The following is a 15,769-nucleotide window of genomic DNA, read 5'->3' as shown; positions in this document are numbered from 1 at the left end:
TTCTATAAGTAATGTATTAAATATCATATAGTCACATATCGGGAAAGTACAACAATAGAATCGATTGGCAGTACATAATAAAACGGATGTCAAGTGTAACATTAACACTGAAAAATCATGAAGAACGTGTTTTCTCGATAAAACGAGAACAGCAAAAACAGAATTGTATAAGCTAATAGTTCACCCGGACATCGATAACAATTCGTTTCGCAGAGTTCTTTTGAAAATCTGGGTTATTCCAAACTTGCGTATCAATATTGAAATATAGATTTAGGAACGGAGAATAATGTATTGGGGATAATGTGCCCATACCCATAATAACCAGCCTTCAGTCTATACTGTTCCGATCTGTTATTATCCTAATGGTTCTTATTTCCCCATTATGGAAATGACCACAATAACCTGGTTCAGTGACCTTCAGCGTTTGGCAGGAAAGCCAGATTTCTGACCAGAATTTCCACTACTGACTCACAAGGTAGGCCGCCTCTGCTGTTCTAGGAACCAGTTCAATAGCAGGGGAGGTGTTGTTTTGAAGAAGGTATAAAGGAAGGGGGCGTTGCCATTTGTATGGATTCTAAAATATTATTTAAAATGTATCCAGCTGTATGGAGGCAAGGGAAATACCGTAAACAATATAATGTCTGTGAGAGCAGCTAGCCTAAAAGAAGAGCTCATCCCAGCTGGAGGAGGGACAGGGCCAATACAAGTGGGTGGGGCTACACTGTCGCAGTGGGGTTATGAGGCCCTATAGGGAGCATACCTAGAGCTTCGATTAATTTAATTGGGTAACAGTGAGTCAACATAACAGTGTGTAACTGGTTAGGTCCATTAATTTACCATCTCCAATTCCCCGTTAACCCACACTTATGGCAAAGTCTGATTTTTAATAACACCAGCTCTCCTTAACAAAAGCACAAATCAGTACACCCTACTAGGACATTCAAGAGTATTTCCAAAAAAGGTAGACTAATAATGTCCTTATAACATGCATATACAATGCACCATTAGTATTTTAATATTTTCCAACTCTTTTCACATCTGTTCATTGCTTAAGATATCTAATAACCCAAATATTTTTAAACCAAAATACGTAAACTACAAAACATTAAATGTACACAGATAAATACTAACTTCAAATTGTAAAGGCAATATTTATATGTACGTTAGAGAAGGAAAGGAATCGCTTTCTGAATAATTTTGAAAATAAGAACTTCTAAATTATCTTTTAATGATGGGTACACTTTAAATAAATAATTAACGAAAATGAAATAAAAACACTCGAGAAGATCAGAAGTTAATCTAACCTCGTTCGCTGATTCTAGGTCCGTGTTCAGCTGGAGGTTAGTAAGAAGATCCTGTTCTTTTCCAGAGTCCGTTCCAGCAATGCCATGCTGAGGTGGGAGAGAGGAGATAATGGGTCTGAGGAATCTGAATTCGCTGTTTTCTGATCCAGTTGTTAAACAGACTTCATAACGATAACTGTGAGACAGAGTTCCGTTACCCGTTACATCTACCAAATTATTTTGGAAGTTGCTATTACCATAAAAATTACCAGAAGCAGACATGAATCTTTCTCTATAATGTTTTCTTCTATAAAGCTTGATAGTTATAAATACTATTATTGAAATTAAAAAAACAAATGATACTAAGCACAAGGAAATTATTAAGTACAGAGTTAATGTGCCATTCTCTTCCTCTTCCACAGCTGCATCTGTAAACCGCATGTGTAAGTCTGAAAACCCATCCACTAGAGCGATGTTTAAAGCTGCAGATGACGAAAGGGGCGATTCTCCGCTGTCTCTAACAAGCACAATGAGTATTTGCTTCATCGTATCTCGGTCTGTTATTAGCCTCGTGGTTCTTATTTCACCATTTTGGGAAGCGATAGTAAATAGACCTGGGTCAGTGGCCTTCAACAAGTGATAGGAAAGCCAAGAATTCTGACCGGAATCTCCATCCACAGCCACCACCTTCGTCACCAGGTAACCCGCCTCCGCCGACCTGGGAACCAGGTCATTAGCGGGGGAGCTGCTGTTCTGCAGAGGGTATAAAATGAAGGGGGCGTTGTCATTTTCATCAATTATCACAACTCGAACAATGACTTCAGAGCTTAGTGGAGGGGACCCGCCATCTGCAGCTCTCACTGCAACCTGGAAACTTCCTATCTGTTCATAATCCATGGATCGCAGAGCGTACATATTCCCATTTTCCGAGTTTATGGAGATATAGGAGAGCACAGGAAGGCCACCTACCTCAGCAGGCCATAGAGAGTATGTCACTTTGGCATTCTGCTCTGAGTCTGAATCAAAAGCATTGACTTTCCCTATCAATACAGCTGGGCCGTTGTTTTCTCGGACGTACATAGTGTATGATGTTTGACTGAACTCTGGGGAATTGTCATTAATGTCGGATATTTTCAAAATGATTCTCTCTTCAGTAGAAAGACTGGGAGTTCCTAAATCCCTGGCTGTGATGGTTATGTTATACTCCGATACTTTTTCTCGGTCAAATGTATTTTCGGTCACTAAAGAATAGGAATTTTTTGAAGTTGGTTTTGCAGAAAACGGCAGATCGTCTTCTATGGAACAGACTGTTCTCCCGTTGTCCCCAGAGTCCCGGTCTCTGACATTGAAGAGGGCCACCACGGTCTCGGGAGAGGAATCTTCCGGTATCGGACTAACAAGAGATGTTACTTTCACCTCTGGGACATTGTCATTGACATCCACCACCTCCACCAGGACTTTGCTGTGCGCTGACAGCCCCCCGCCATCTGTAGCTTGAACGTCTATTTCATAGGTTTCTGTTTCCTCAAAATCTAGTGGTCCCAAAAGTCGAATCTCCCCAGTTACCGGGTTTATACTGAATGCGCTGACATTCTTTCTGGATTTTTGGCTAAATGTATATGATATTGCTCCATTAATTCCTTCGTCTGAATCAGTTGCGGAAACTGTCAGAACCACGTAATCTTGTTCGGAATTTTCCAAAACCCGTGCTCTATAAAGAGTTTGGGAAAACTCGGGAACATTATCATTGATATCCAGAACAGTTATTCGTACCTGCGCTGCACCGGACCGCGCTGGGGAGCCTCCGTCTATCGCAGTCAGCATGAAGCTAATTTCTGCCTGCTCCTCTCGATCCAAAGGTGTCTCCAACACTAGCTCCGCGTACTTCCTGCCGTCGCTGCGATGGCGAGTGTATACGCGGAAATGGTCCGTTGAACTGATGGCGTAGCTCTGCAAGCTGTTGTTCCTGACATCTAAATCCTGGGCGTTTGCCAGAGGGAATCGGGACCCAGGCGGAGTGCTTTCGGGCATCTTTAGAAGCAGCTCATTATCTGAGAACTCCGGAGAATGATCATTTATATCATAAACCCTTACCTCAGCCCTATAGGACTGCAAGGGATTTTCCAGGATTATTTCAAAATGCAGAATGCAGGGGTCAGTTTGCCCACACAGTTCCTCTCTGTCCAGTTTCTCTTTAATAAACAAGTTCCCGGTGTTGCTGTTTAGCTGGAAATGCTGGCGGCTGCCTTCGGAAACCACACGGGCCCTGCGAGCAGACAGTCTCTTCGGGTCTAGCCCTAGATCCTTTGCTACATTAGCCACAAAGGACCCGCTTTCCATTTCCTCAGGCACAGCATAGCGAACTGTTCCGGATCCGAGGGCCCACACGCAAAGAAATAAAAGGAGAAACACTACTTGCCTAATGATTGTTGTTCTCCTCTGCTTATCCGCCATTTTAATGCGAAAATATAAAGAGCTCTGTGGTGAAATAATGTCACTTGCTGTAGTCTCTTCTGCAGTTCCAGAGCTGCATGCATCCCTGCTCCTGCGTACATAAACTACTCCAGTCTCGCGCGAATGTTTCAGGTTGTCGATCTCTGTTCTCCTTAGCCAATACTGCCACCAAGCGTCTCAGCTGATACTGATTGGATTTTGAATCGATTTACAAAGATCAGAAATTTTGTTGTATATTTGCCATCAGCTACCAGTCTCGCATGTAAATGGAACACTCTCATTTGCAAAGTATTTAAGCCTGTTTAGTGTAAAACAAAAGTGAATGTAAAGGGAATGTAAAAGGCAGAGCTTCAGATATCTTTTATATGAATATTTATAATTTGAGAATTCTAATTATTCTGAAAATCCTTTTCCGCCTCTGGAAGTTTCTTTAACAACACAAGGACTTCACTTTGGGGGCGAGTTGTCGGATCTTTCAGTTCCTTACAGCCGCCTTCAGTTACTAAATTCATGAAAATAGTATCCATCTATTACAGTAGATTTTTGAATCCACTGCATCTTTAGAAAGCACTGACTGGAAAAATAATATGGAATGTTTGATACAAACTTGTAATTTTTTTGAACATCGGTCAGGATAGAGTTATTTCATTAGCTAGCGATATATCCCTAGGTATTTCAAATACTGAGCCACATCCTGCCCGTGAATTTTAAGTGGGACTTCTCATTGACTCCACCCCGTAATAACATGCCCCTTATGAGCAGTTAATACCCAAACGAGTCTGGGTTTGGGGCTGGTGTTTTTCTTGTTACTTTCTTCTGTCAGACCAGTCTATTTTGTCCTAGATTCATATGTCCGTGTGTGTTAATATTCAACGAATCTGGCTATAACACGGAATGTTATTTTCCAGCAAAACTAACAATCCTTGTTTTCACAGCTTTCTCTGTATTCCTTTTATAACAGTTCTCCTGATCGAGCTGGTTGGAGCACTGCTGAATTATAGTGCTAGTTCTATTCCAGAAATTAGCATATTGAAACAAAAAACCCCTAGAAGTCTCTTTTGGATGGGGATAATTCCTTAGGAGTCTTTAAGAGAAACAGTCACGTCAAAAGACCATCCTTTTTACTTCAGTTGACAAGGTTAGCATTTCCTCTGTTAGTTTGGATTGAAGGGGGGTGGGAGAGATGATTCTTTCTTGGAAAGGATCAAGGCTATTTCTTTAGCTGGAATGTCAAAGGACGTACATAATATTTTCTAATGCTTGCCAATTTTACATACCTATGTCTGTCTTATACTATGTGTGTACATTCATATATACTAGGACTGTCAAGTGATTAAAAAATAATCATGATTAATCCACTTTTAAACAATAATAGAATACCATTTATTTAAATATTTTTGGATGCTTTCTACATTTTCAAATACATTGATTTCAATTACAACACAGAATACAAAGTTTACAGTGCTCACTTTATATTTATTTTTGATTACAAGTATTTGCACTGCAAAAAACAAAAGAAATAGTATTTTTCAATTAACCTAATACAAGTACTATAGTGCGATCTCTTTATCATGAAAGTTGAACTTACAAATGTAGAATTATGTACAAAAAATCCTGCATTCAAAAATAAAACAATGTAAAATTTTAGAGCCTGCAAGTCCACTCAGTCCTACTTCTTGTTCAGCCAGTCGCTCAGACAAACAAGTTTGTTTACATTTGCAGGAGATAATGCTGTCCTCTTCTTGTTTATAATGTCACCTGAAAGTGAGAACAGGCATTCACATAGCACTGTATGTGCCAGATGTACTAAAGACTCATATGTCCCTTCATGCTTCAACCACAATTCCAGGGGACATCCATCCATGCTGATGACGGGTTCTGCTCGATAGCAATCCAAAGCAGTGCAGACCAACGTATGTTCATTTTCATTATCTGAATCAGATGCCACCCGCAGAAGGTTGATTTTCTTTTTTGGTGGTTCAGGTTCTGTATTTTCCACACGGAAGTGTTGCTCTTTTAAGACTTTTGAAAGCATGCTCCACAGCTCCTCCCTCTCAGATTTTGGAAGGCACTTCAGATTCTTAAACTTTGGGTCCAGTGCTGTAGCTATCTTTAGAAATCTCACATTGGTACCTTCTTTGCTTTTTCTGAAATCTGCAGTGAAAGTGTTCTTAAAATGAACAACTATCTCCTGTAAATGTAAACAAACTTGTTTCTCTTTGCGATTGGCTGAACAAGTAGTAGGACTGAGTGGACTTGTAGGCTCTGAAGTGTAGTAGAAAATTGTCTCAGGCCTAAACTTTGGCTCAGGCCTGAACTTTGTTGGGCCTGAACTTTGGTCAAGTTAACCGTAAAAAGGGGTGGGGGCAGGTATTGGAGACAGGGTAAAGGAAAAATACAAAAGCAGAACTATTTGTAATCACCAGGCTTGCGAAATGTAAATGCCCACTGCTAGTGTTCCAAAAGCTTGTAACCGCAAACGGCAAACTGAATAACAGGAAGGCTGGCTGGTGCTGCATTCCTTTTATGGAAGGTGCATTCCAATTATGGCAAAAATTGTTAACAAGGAAGTGTGTATTGCTAATTGTGTTTTTACTCTATATAAGCTGCTGAAAATCTGTATTCGGGGGGACTGCCGGTTCGCTGGTACCCACCTTGCATGCTTGTAATAAAGGGGCCTCAGGCAATTCTGATCCAAACGCAACATGTGGTCATTTTTCCATGACAATCTTGGTGCCATGACTCGGGTCCACAGACTACCCACTGGACCAGGGAACCGTGGACCGTTCCCCACCGGACCCAGCCAGCATCTGAAAGGTGAGAGACCTTTTAAATTTCTATTTGGGTTCCCGGTGGAGGACTGCCCGTAGGCCCTGGGTTGGGGTGAGTAGCACGCTGGATCTGGACCTTTTGCTGCCAGACACGCCTGACACCCTTTTGGTTCTGGTTTCCCCGGGAAGAGCCACGGGTAAGTAGGTGTGAGTTGGAGTCCCCACCAAAGTAGGCCTCGGTTGTAGGCCTTGCTCGGTGGCCGGAAAGCTGAGGATTGTGGGAGCCAGGGATTGTGGGCTCGGGTCACGTGGTCAGAAACCTAGGGATTGTGAGATTGGATCACACAGTCGGAAACCTAGGGATCGCGGGTTCGAGTCCCATAATTGGGTAGACTCAAGGAAGATAGGGGTCGGTAAGTCCAAAGGAACTGCCATCCTGCCAAAAGGCACACCAGCGTTTTATATGTACACAAATTTTAGTCCTTTTACTTGCAAGTTTCTGGAAAAAATGGAATTGGTATACCAGGGATGATTCAATATTATGGTCTCCCATAGAGGGAAAGTTTTGACCTTGACAAGATTGTGCACCTCAGCAGGGCCAGCACTTCCACTAGGCGACCCTAGGCAGTCGCCTACGGCAGCAGGATTTGGGGGGTGGCATTTTGCCGCCCTCGGGGGAAATTCAGCGGCAGGGGGGTCCTTCCGCTCCGGGTCTTCGTGGAAATTCAGCAGCAGGTCCTTCACTCACTCCGGGACCCGCTGCTGAAGTGCCCTGAAGACGTGGAGCGGAAGGACCCCCGCCACCGAATGCTCAGAGGAGAAGTGCTGCCGCCTAGGGCGGCAAAAACCCTGGCTCTGCTCCTGCACCTCAGAGGCACACTTCTGGCCAAAGTTTGATGCATATTTCGATTGGTATGGAGAAAGAGAAAAACAGCGCCGTGAATCTCAAAGGAGGAGTCTCAAGGACTCCCAGGAGAAACTTAAAACACAAAGGAGACAAAGGAGAAATTGGGTTTTTTACAAGCCCCTGCTGGCCAGCAGATATCTCTCTACCCTTTAAGTCATCGCTCCGCTTATTCCCTTGAATCAGGCTGGGCCATATGTAACCTGTATTATTGATGGCAAGCCCACCACTTGTCTGCTAGATACTGGCACATCACGATCTACTCTTCGTGCCATTGACTTCCATTCTCTCCCTTTAACTTCTGAGATAGTAAATGCAGTAGGGGTGGGAAATACACCTATTCCCCACCCCATCTCTTCACCTCTGACTGTTTCTATTGGTCCTCTGTCTGACCATCATGTTTTCCTCCTCAGTCCTTGTTTGGTGGTTAACCTTTTGGGAAGAGACTTGCTATGTAAATTAAATTGTACATGGATGCTCCAAAGGAGGAGACCGACCCCAGTCCTTCCTCATTGCAACAGGAACTGCTGGCTAAGGTCTCTCCCTGTGAGCCTTGTGAGCCGATCATGCCAACCAGGTTGGGTGCATTGGGTCTGCCCAACCTGTTAAGATTCGCCTAAACCCAGCAAGACCCTTTCCTAAGGTGCAGCAGTACCCTCTATCAAAACAGGCCAAGAAAAAATCCAACCTGTTATTATCTCCTGCATTCAGCAAGGAGTCATTATTCCTATAGTCAGTGAGTGTAACTCCCCTATTTTACAGTGCTGTTAATGTGGCTGTTCTCCCCATCTTTCCCGTTGTCCCTAGCCCTGCTACTATCCTTTCTTACAATGCATCGGTGCTGAGGGGTTGTTACCGCCTCAAGGAAAGATTGTATTAAGTCTGGACATAAAGAATTAAGGTTATTATTAAATAAGATGTATCTACATGTAATGTGTGTATGTAAATAGGTGTGTATAAATAAATAAAAGAAGGTTAGTCAAAAGCCCACCCTCCTTGCTAAATTGGTAGTGAAACAATGCCTGTGCCCATGGAAAGAAATAATGCAACAAGGGAAAAAGGATCAAGCCCAGACAAGCAGGCAACCACAGTGTGAGAAGTTGAAAGAAAAAAAATTGAGAAGTTAACTCTGTAGTTACTGGAAAGAATTAAGCAGTAAAACTTTGTATAAATGTTAAAAGAAAGTGTTATGAAAGAAAAAAATTTGGTTTCTTTGCAGCCATTCCTTTGGGAATGTCTGTAGATAATCCAGGCAACAGGTTATTTAAGTGAAATCATTTGACTATAAAAAAGTTGGTCAAATTTGCTAAAGAACACTCCTGATGTGTAAAATCTTTGTTTTGTAAGTTTAAAATAAATTGGTGTTGTTTTAAGGTTGTAAAACTGAAAATACTTTTGCGAAACAAACAAACAAAAAAATAGTATTGTTTAATTTTGGTATTTAGCATTTAATCCTTAAAGTAACTTAATGTGTTACAAGATTTAAATTGTTGTTTTTTAATAAAAAAAAAACAACAACATTGTAGCTGCAGCAGGGCAGTCAAGGCCAGGAGAATGGTAAAAGATTTTAAATCTGTTTTGGTAACAAATAGCAGATAGAAGCTGTAGTCAGTACCCCACACTAAGCCTTAAGGTGTCTCTGTGTAATCAACAGTCACTTTGCCAAAGGGAAGCCAAAGTGGATTGTGTTTTCCTTTTCAAATCAATGTGCAGAAGTTAAAAAATAGAAGCCATTAAAACCTGACCTGCCTATAAAACAAATACTGGAAAATATGGGGAGCAATTTGAGTAATTCCTCAGTTTTGCCTGTAAGCAGCAAAGGTATTTATAAAAAAAAGAAGAAATATTTTAAGCAATAATCTGCCAACCCCAAGAGGGTAGAAACATGCTCTTTGTCTTTCAGAAAAAATAATAGGAAAATCTGATACCAACTGAAAAGCTGCAAATTGTTTTTGAAGTGATTGCTGAGTACACCTTACACCCTGAGCACCTTTGGCCCAGACGGCCACCTGGTTGCGCCTCAGTTGCTGTGGCCCTATTTGCTCGCATGCATCACGGGATGGCATGCGTGAGCAAAGTGGGGGGTTAATTGTTGCAGTTAAATAAGACTTTTCCTCTGTGGCCCAGCACTGCTTCCAGCAACATAATGTTGGTAAAGCTGTCAAGATTAGGAAGGCAGCACTTTCCCCTCTCTGGGGACCCTTTGTAAATATTCAGATTGACTTTATTCAAATGTTTAAATGTTGTAATTGTAAGTATGTGTTAGTTTTAGTAATGTATTTCCTTGTTAAAAGGCAGATGCCAAAACTGTTGTGAAACTTTTGCTTAAGGATTTTGTATTACAATCTGGCATATCTGGACTGATTATAAAAAAATTATGTGCAGCTTTACAGATCCAGAATGGCCAAATGCCCTTTGAAGGCTACTCCCAATCGAAAGACCAAACTCAGCGCTCATGAAATTCTAACAGAGCGCCCAATGCGACTACCAGCTGTGCCCCACTGGCCCTGGCCCAGATGGACAGTCATTTAATAAATAACACAATGCTTAATTATTGCCAGGCACTAATGAAATGTGTTAGGTCTTTTTATATATAGCAGCCCTGCCACTCACTGAAACCAAGAGACTGGGTCTACATGGGGGTCCATCAGCGAGGAACCATCCTGGCTCCGTGCTGAGGCACCCTTATCAAGTCCTGCTAATTATCAACGCCGCTGTGAAGTGCCGACAATTGACTACCTGCCCATGTTTCTCACTGGAATGGCTCTCCAACTGATGATCGGTCTATCTTTCCTCCTGGTGTTGTTGCTCCTTCTGGACAGCAGGAGTAAAGAACAAGGTAAAGAGCTGGTAACCTCTCCTTTGTCCGCTGATAGACCCACTGTGCCTTTGAATCTTGCTAAGAAAACAACCTCTCCATCTGAAGACATAATAAAGCCTCCAACCAAGCAAGGTGATTGTGCTAGTAACCTCTCCCTTGCTACCTCACTGCCGGACAGCTAAGTGAACTAAGACTACAAAATCTCAAAGAATAGCTTGCGGAGGCTAGACAAAACAACCTGAAGATGAAACTTTTAATGTTCCTCACCTCTCCTTCTTAACAAACTTAGGGTGGGGATGGGAAAGTAATATTTTTCTAAATCTTAGTCAATCAGTAGCCTCACTAGCAAATAATCAAACATACCCAAAGAATCTGCTCTGCCACTGAAGATTTTACCTGTACTGAAAATTATTCCTGTAACTAATAATTTATCCTGTACCCTATTGCAATATACCCCTTCCTATGCCATTAATGTTGATGCCTCTCTGCCCTTTGTGAAGGTGTTTAGACAACAGATGTGTTATAATACTTCACAATGGACAGATGTGTTAGTGTGTTAGGACACCAATGGACTGTAAATAATGTTACATTAGGGACTATTCAATTCACACTGTCCAGTTTTCAAATTATCTCTACATATCCAAATTGCTCTAAAGGAGCTGCTATTCAGCTAGCACAGCAAAAGATCTGGGTTTCCCCTAGAAAGAGAAGAGACTTGGCTGGACACCTATGGGATGGTATAAATAGCGCAGCTGAAATTTGGAATGTTCACAAAAGCCAACAGCATGAGGAAAAATTAGGCCAATTGGAAAAAGCCACTGGTCTTATTACTGGAGCACAGCTAACCCAGGTACAGGCTGGTGTTGGTGAATTACATGTTATTTCTGCCTTTAGTCCAATGACTCGCAAGCTGATGACAGAGATGGTATTAAGTATCAGCAAGTCTGGGAAGGCATTGCAGTGGGATCTAGCATGTTCAGAGGTTCAGGATTTCCTGAATGATCAGGTATTGGACATTCGAGGTGATCTTATGCATCAGGCCTGGCCCTCTGCCCTTACAAATGCCTCAGGAATTCCATCTAATCTATGGCCATGGAGGCATACCTGGAGGTTTTCAGGGTGGAGGTGTGAACATTCACAGTGCTCCTTCCAACCATACGGACCAGTTAGAGGGATGTGGGCGCCCACATACCAAATCCTGCCGGGTCCATGGGGAGGATGCATGTGAGAATGGGTAATCCACCAAGACATTTGGGAAATCAAAGTGCCTGGTGGACCTAACTGGTTTGCGATCAGTGCTCCTGAAATAACACACGATATTTGGATAGGTCTTGGGAATCAGTGGACACTCTGGCCCTTAGAGCCCCCACAGCTTCAATGTATATGCAAACTGAAACCAGGGGATGTCATCACTGTTCATGACAGTGTCTGCTCGGAAGGCATGGGGTTAGGAACTAACTTGACAGGACACTTGCTCTTCCAAGCTAATGACACCAATGTGTGCTTGAAGACCTCTGCTCTGTTAGATATACATTTTAATCTTACCACAGCTGCAGGCAGCCATCTTGTTTATTGGCCTGCTAATAAGGTTTCTCAGGTAGTCCTTAAGTACAAAATCCCCTTTAATTGGACCACCTTAATACCCAACTGCTTTCACAATCTACTTTCACTCCTACCGGAAGTTCAAAAACTCTCCGAATTGCAAGGACCTACTCAGGTACTTGAAAACATATATCAAATTGAAAAGCAAGCCTTCCATACAGCCCATCGTATATCCACATTATGTACTGAATCTGATGTAATGTGTAATGTAACTAAGGTTATATGCCAACCCCATCATACCGCTGCAATAGGAGGGTTAACGGTTTTGGTATTGCTTGGATTAAGTCTTTGTATTTGCTATTGCTGTTGTAAAACACAGTGCTGTCCTTGTACCTGTCCACCTAACCCAAGGCAAGAAAGACTCCAAGCCCAGCCTCGGAAAGTAATAAAGTTGATGCATGTTTACAGTAATATTTGGATGGATAAAAAGGAAGAAGGGGAAGAGCAGAGGGAGATTTACCAACTTATGAATATGGAAGTTTAGGCAAAGGTGATGCCAAATAGGCATCAAATGGGGGATTGTAGCAGAAAATTGGCTCAGGCCTAAACTTTGGCTCAGGCCTGAACTTTGTCAGACCTGAACTTTGGTCAAGTTAACCATAAAAAGGGGCGGGGGCAGGTATTGGAGACAGGGTAAAGGAAAAATACAAAAGCAGAACTATTTGTAATCACCAAGCTTGTGAAATGTAACTGCCAACTGCTAGTGTTCCAAAAGCTTGTAACCGCAAAGGGCAAACTTTGAATAACAGGAAGGCTGGCTGGTGCAGCCTTTCTTTTATGGAAGGTGCATTCCAATTATGGCAAAAATTGTTAACAAGGAAGTGTATATTGCTAATTGTGGTTTTATGCTATATAAGCTGCTGAAAATCTGTATTCGGGGGGACTGCCGGTTTGCTGGTACTCCCCTTGCATGCTCGTAATAAAGGGGCCTCAGGCGATTCTGATCCAAACACAACACGTGGTCGTTTTTCCACGACAGAAGTTTTACATTGTTTATTTTTGAGTGCAGTTATGTAACAAAAAAAATCTACATTTGTAAGTTGCACTTTCATGATAAAGAGGTTGCACTACAGTACTTGTATGAGGTGAATTGAAAAATACTATTTCTTTTATCATTTTTACAGTGCAAATATTTATAATAAAAATAGAATACACTGTTATTTCAGTTACAACACACAATACAATATATATGAAAATGTAGAAAAACATCCAAAATATTTCATAATTTTCAATTGGTATTCTATTGTTTAACAGTGTGATTAAAACTGTGATTAATGATGATTAATGTTTTAAATCGTGATTAATGTTTTTGAATTAATCGTGTGAGTTAACTGATTAATTGACAGCCCTAATATATAGCATAGATTTGGAGGTGATATCAATCTAATTGTGATGCTGACATACCAGGTGTCAGCTCATGCCAAAGCCCCAAACCAATTCAGATATGTATTAATATAGATTAAAGTGGTTGTTAATTGTTTAAGAATGTATTTGGTATTTAAACTTCATGAAAACTAATGGGATGTTACATGCATTGTTTTCACTGATATGCATCCTGTTATAATATAAAACATTTACATTCTATATTCCTCTGTAACTAAATAACCCACCAAATGAGAAAGAAGCCTTGTGTAATGCAATGAAGAACTTTAACAGGAAAGTGCTTATTTGAAGGCAAGTGGTCATTGTGTGTGCTGATCAGAGATCGAAGACGCTAAATGTACTCCTATCTCTCGATCAACCAAAGAGCCCATCTGGATGGTGAGCCTGTCAGCTTATTTTCTGTGAAAAGAAACTATACCTATGGATTCAGGGAAAGATCCTGCATGTCTGGACTGTTTGGACTGTTACAGGGAAGGGTACCAGAAGCAAAGCAGAGATCCCCAGAAACAATCTGGCTATCATGAAAAGACTTTTCTACCACCATTTGGGAATTAGAGACTATGACTCACCTGTAGGTATATTTTACGTGCTTTAGCCTGGCAACAGATCTCATTTCCTTTTCTTAGCTAATAAACCTATAGTTAGTTTACTATATACTTGACTACCAGGGTTATCTTTGGTGTGAGATCTAGAATGCAACTCAATCTGGGTGACTGGTCTCTTGGAACTGGGAGTAACCTGTAGTGTTTGTGATTTTTGGTATAAATGACCATTTATGGTAAAGTCCAGTTTGTCTGGGTGGGAAGATAGACTGGAGAGTCTAATGGGACTGTATGGTAAAACTATTATAGTAATCAGGGCCAGCTCCAGGCATCAGCGGAGGAAGTATGTGTCTGGGGCGGCACATACTAAGGGGCGGCATTCCAAGCATTTTTTGTTTTGTTTTGTTTTTTTGCTTGGTAAAAAATGGTAGAGCCGGCCCTGATAGTAATCCAGGAGTTCACACCTGTTACTGGTTTGGTGAAATCTAATCATGGAGCCCATCACCAGTTTGGGGTGTCTGCACTGAGGTAGGCACTCAATGTCCTGAGGTACTCCAGATGGCCTGGCAGTAATACATCAAAGCAACTTTTGAAAATTGCACAGACATTCTATCAGTGTATTACCTTCTCAATGAGCCATGTCCTGGGATTAATTTATGATTTTTTTCGAACCCCGATCAGCTTCCAATAGCGTCTGTATTTTAAAAATTGTCAGCCTGAAAAATACCTTCTTCCCCAAATTTTACATTTCCCTCCTAAACAATCTCTGCCCATTTCAGTGGGTCCAGCAAACCTGTCTACCTCTGAATACCATATATATCAGCCCTTAAAGTCCTAACATTTTTTATGAAAAGAAAGCTATTCTGGGTCATTTTAAGATGTTTTACATTTATAAGTTTCATTTTCCCTCTCTTTTTAAGACCTGCATTTTTCGGTTCATAGTAACAAAGGTATCTGACTTTACCACTGGAAGGATGCAAGAGAAACTCCAAATAACAATTTTTAGAAAGCTTTCTAAAATATCCCTAAAGTACTTTTTCCTATAACGTCTAAGTAATTTAAAACTACATAATTTATTGGTTAGCTTTATGAACACTCATTTGTGATGATCTACATATGTCGCCTTTGCTTTCCTGACAGGTTTCAGAGTAGCAGCCGTGTTAGTCTGTATCCGCAAAAAGAACAGGAGTACTTGTGGCACCTTAGAGACTAACAAATTTATTAGAGCATAAGCTTTTGTGGACTACAGCCACGAAGTGGGCTGTAGTCCACAAAAGCTTATGCTCTAATAAATTTGTTAGTCTCTAAGGTGCCACAAGTACTCCTGTTCTCTTTGCTTTCCTGTTACTCACAAATTCGTGGAGAAAAAATTAGTACGACACACAGCATCGAGTATTCAACAGACATGTGAGGAGAGACAGAGAGAGCTACCCCGCCAAGATATTCTTGATCAAATGGTTGCAAATCAGTTATATTTCTGTACAATCATTTATAATTGTGTAAAAAGGAGATTGGAAGAAAAGACACTAACTATACACAATGTTACTATCAACTTCTTAACATTGATGGCTTTCAGGTGGCTGTTCACTCTTTATGTGAAGTGAGTTGTTCGTTAGAATTAGGATCTTATAGTGGACGAGTTGAATTGGAAAAAAGCAACATCATATAAAGTTGATTGTCATCCTTTTGCTGGCAGTCTCAACAGAAAGAAGGATTGAACTTCTCATTCAATTCATGAGATCGCGGTTTATTCATGGGGAGCTTGGAAGGTGGCATAGCTACTGCCAATGAAGAAGTTGCTATCTAAGTAACCAGAACACTTTACTTTTATAAAATCCAGCAATGATCCCCACACTAACATTTACTTACTGTATGAAGGGAACTTGATATAAGCAAAGAGAGATGTACATTTTCCAGAAGTTAGAGTTCATATTGTCTTAAATTTACTCCTGGGAGAATTCTGTGCCACTGTGCAATACAGAATTTTGCAGAAATTAACATTGTGTGTA

General features: G+C 41.1%; 1 protein-coding gene across 1 annotated transcript; it reads right to left on the bottom strand.

The window, feature by feature from the left end:
- Positions 1-1,188: 1,188 nt before the first annotated feature.
- LOC128841812 (protocadherin beta-1-like) lies at positions 1,189-3,813 on the bottom strand. The gene is given in 2 exon segments (XM_054037249.1): positions 1,189-1,297; positions 1,299-3,813. Coding segments are annotated over 2 exon segments (2,511 nt in total). The 5' UTR covers positions 3,738-3,813; the 3' UTR covers positions 1,189-1,225.
- Positions 3,814-15,769: the final 11,956 nt, after the last annotated feature.

Source organism: Malaclemys terrapin, chromosome 8, assembly GCF_027887155.1.
Source record: "Malaclemys terrapin pileata isolate rMalTer1 chromosome 8, rMalTer1.hap1, whole genome shotgun sequence".
NCBI classification, from domain to species: domain Eukaryota; kingdom Metazoa; phylum Chordata; order Testudines; family Emydidae; genus Malaclemys; species Malaclemys terrapin.
Note: the sequence above shows the minus strand (reverse complement) of the source record. Positions and strands in the feature narration are given on the sequence as shown.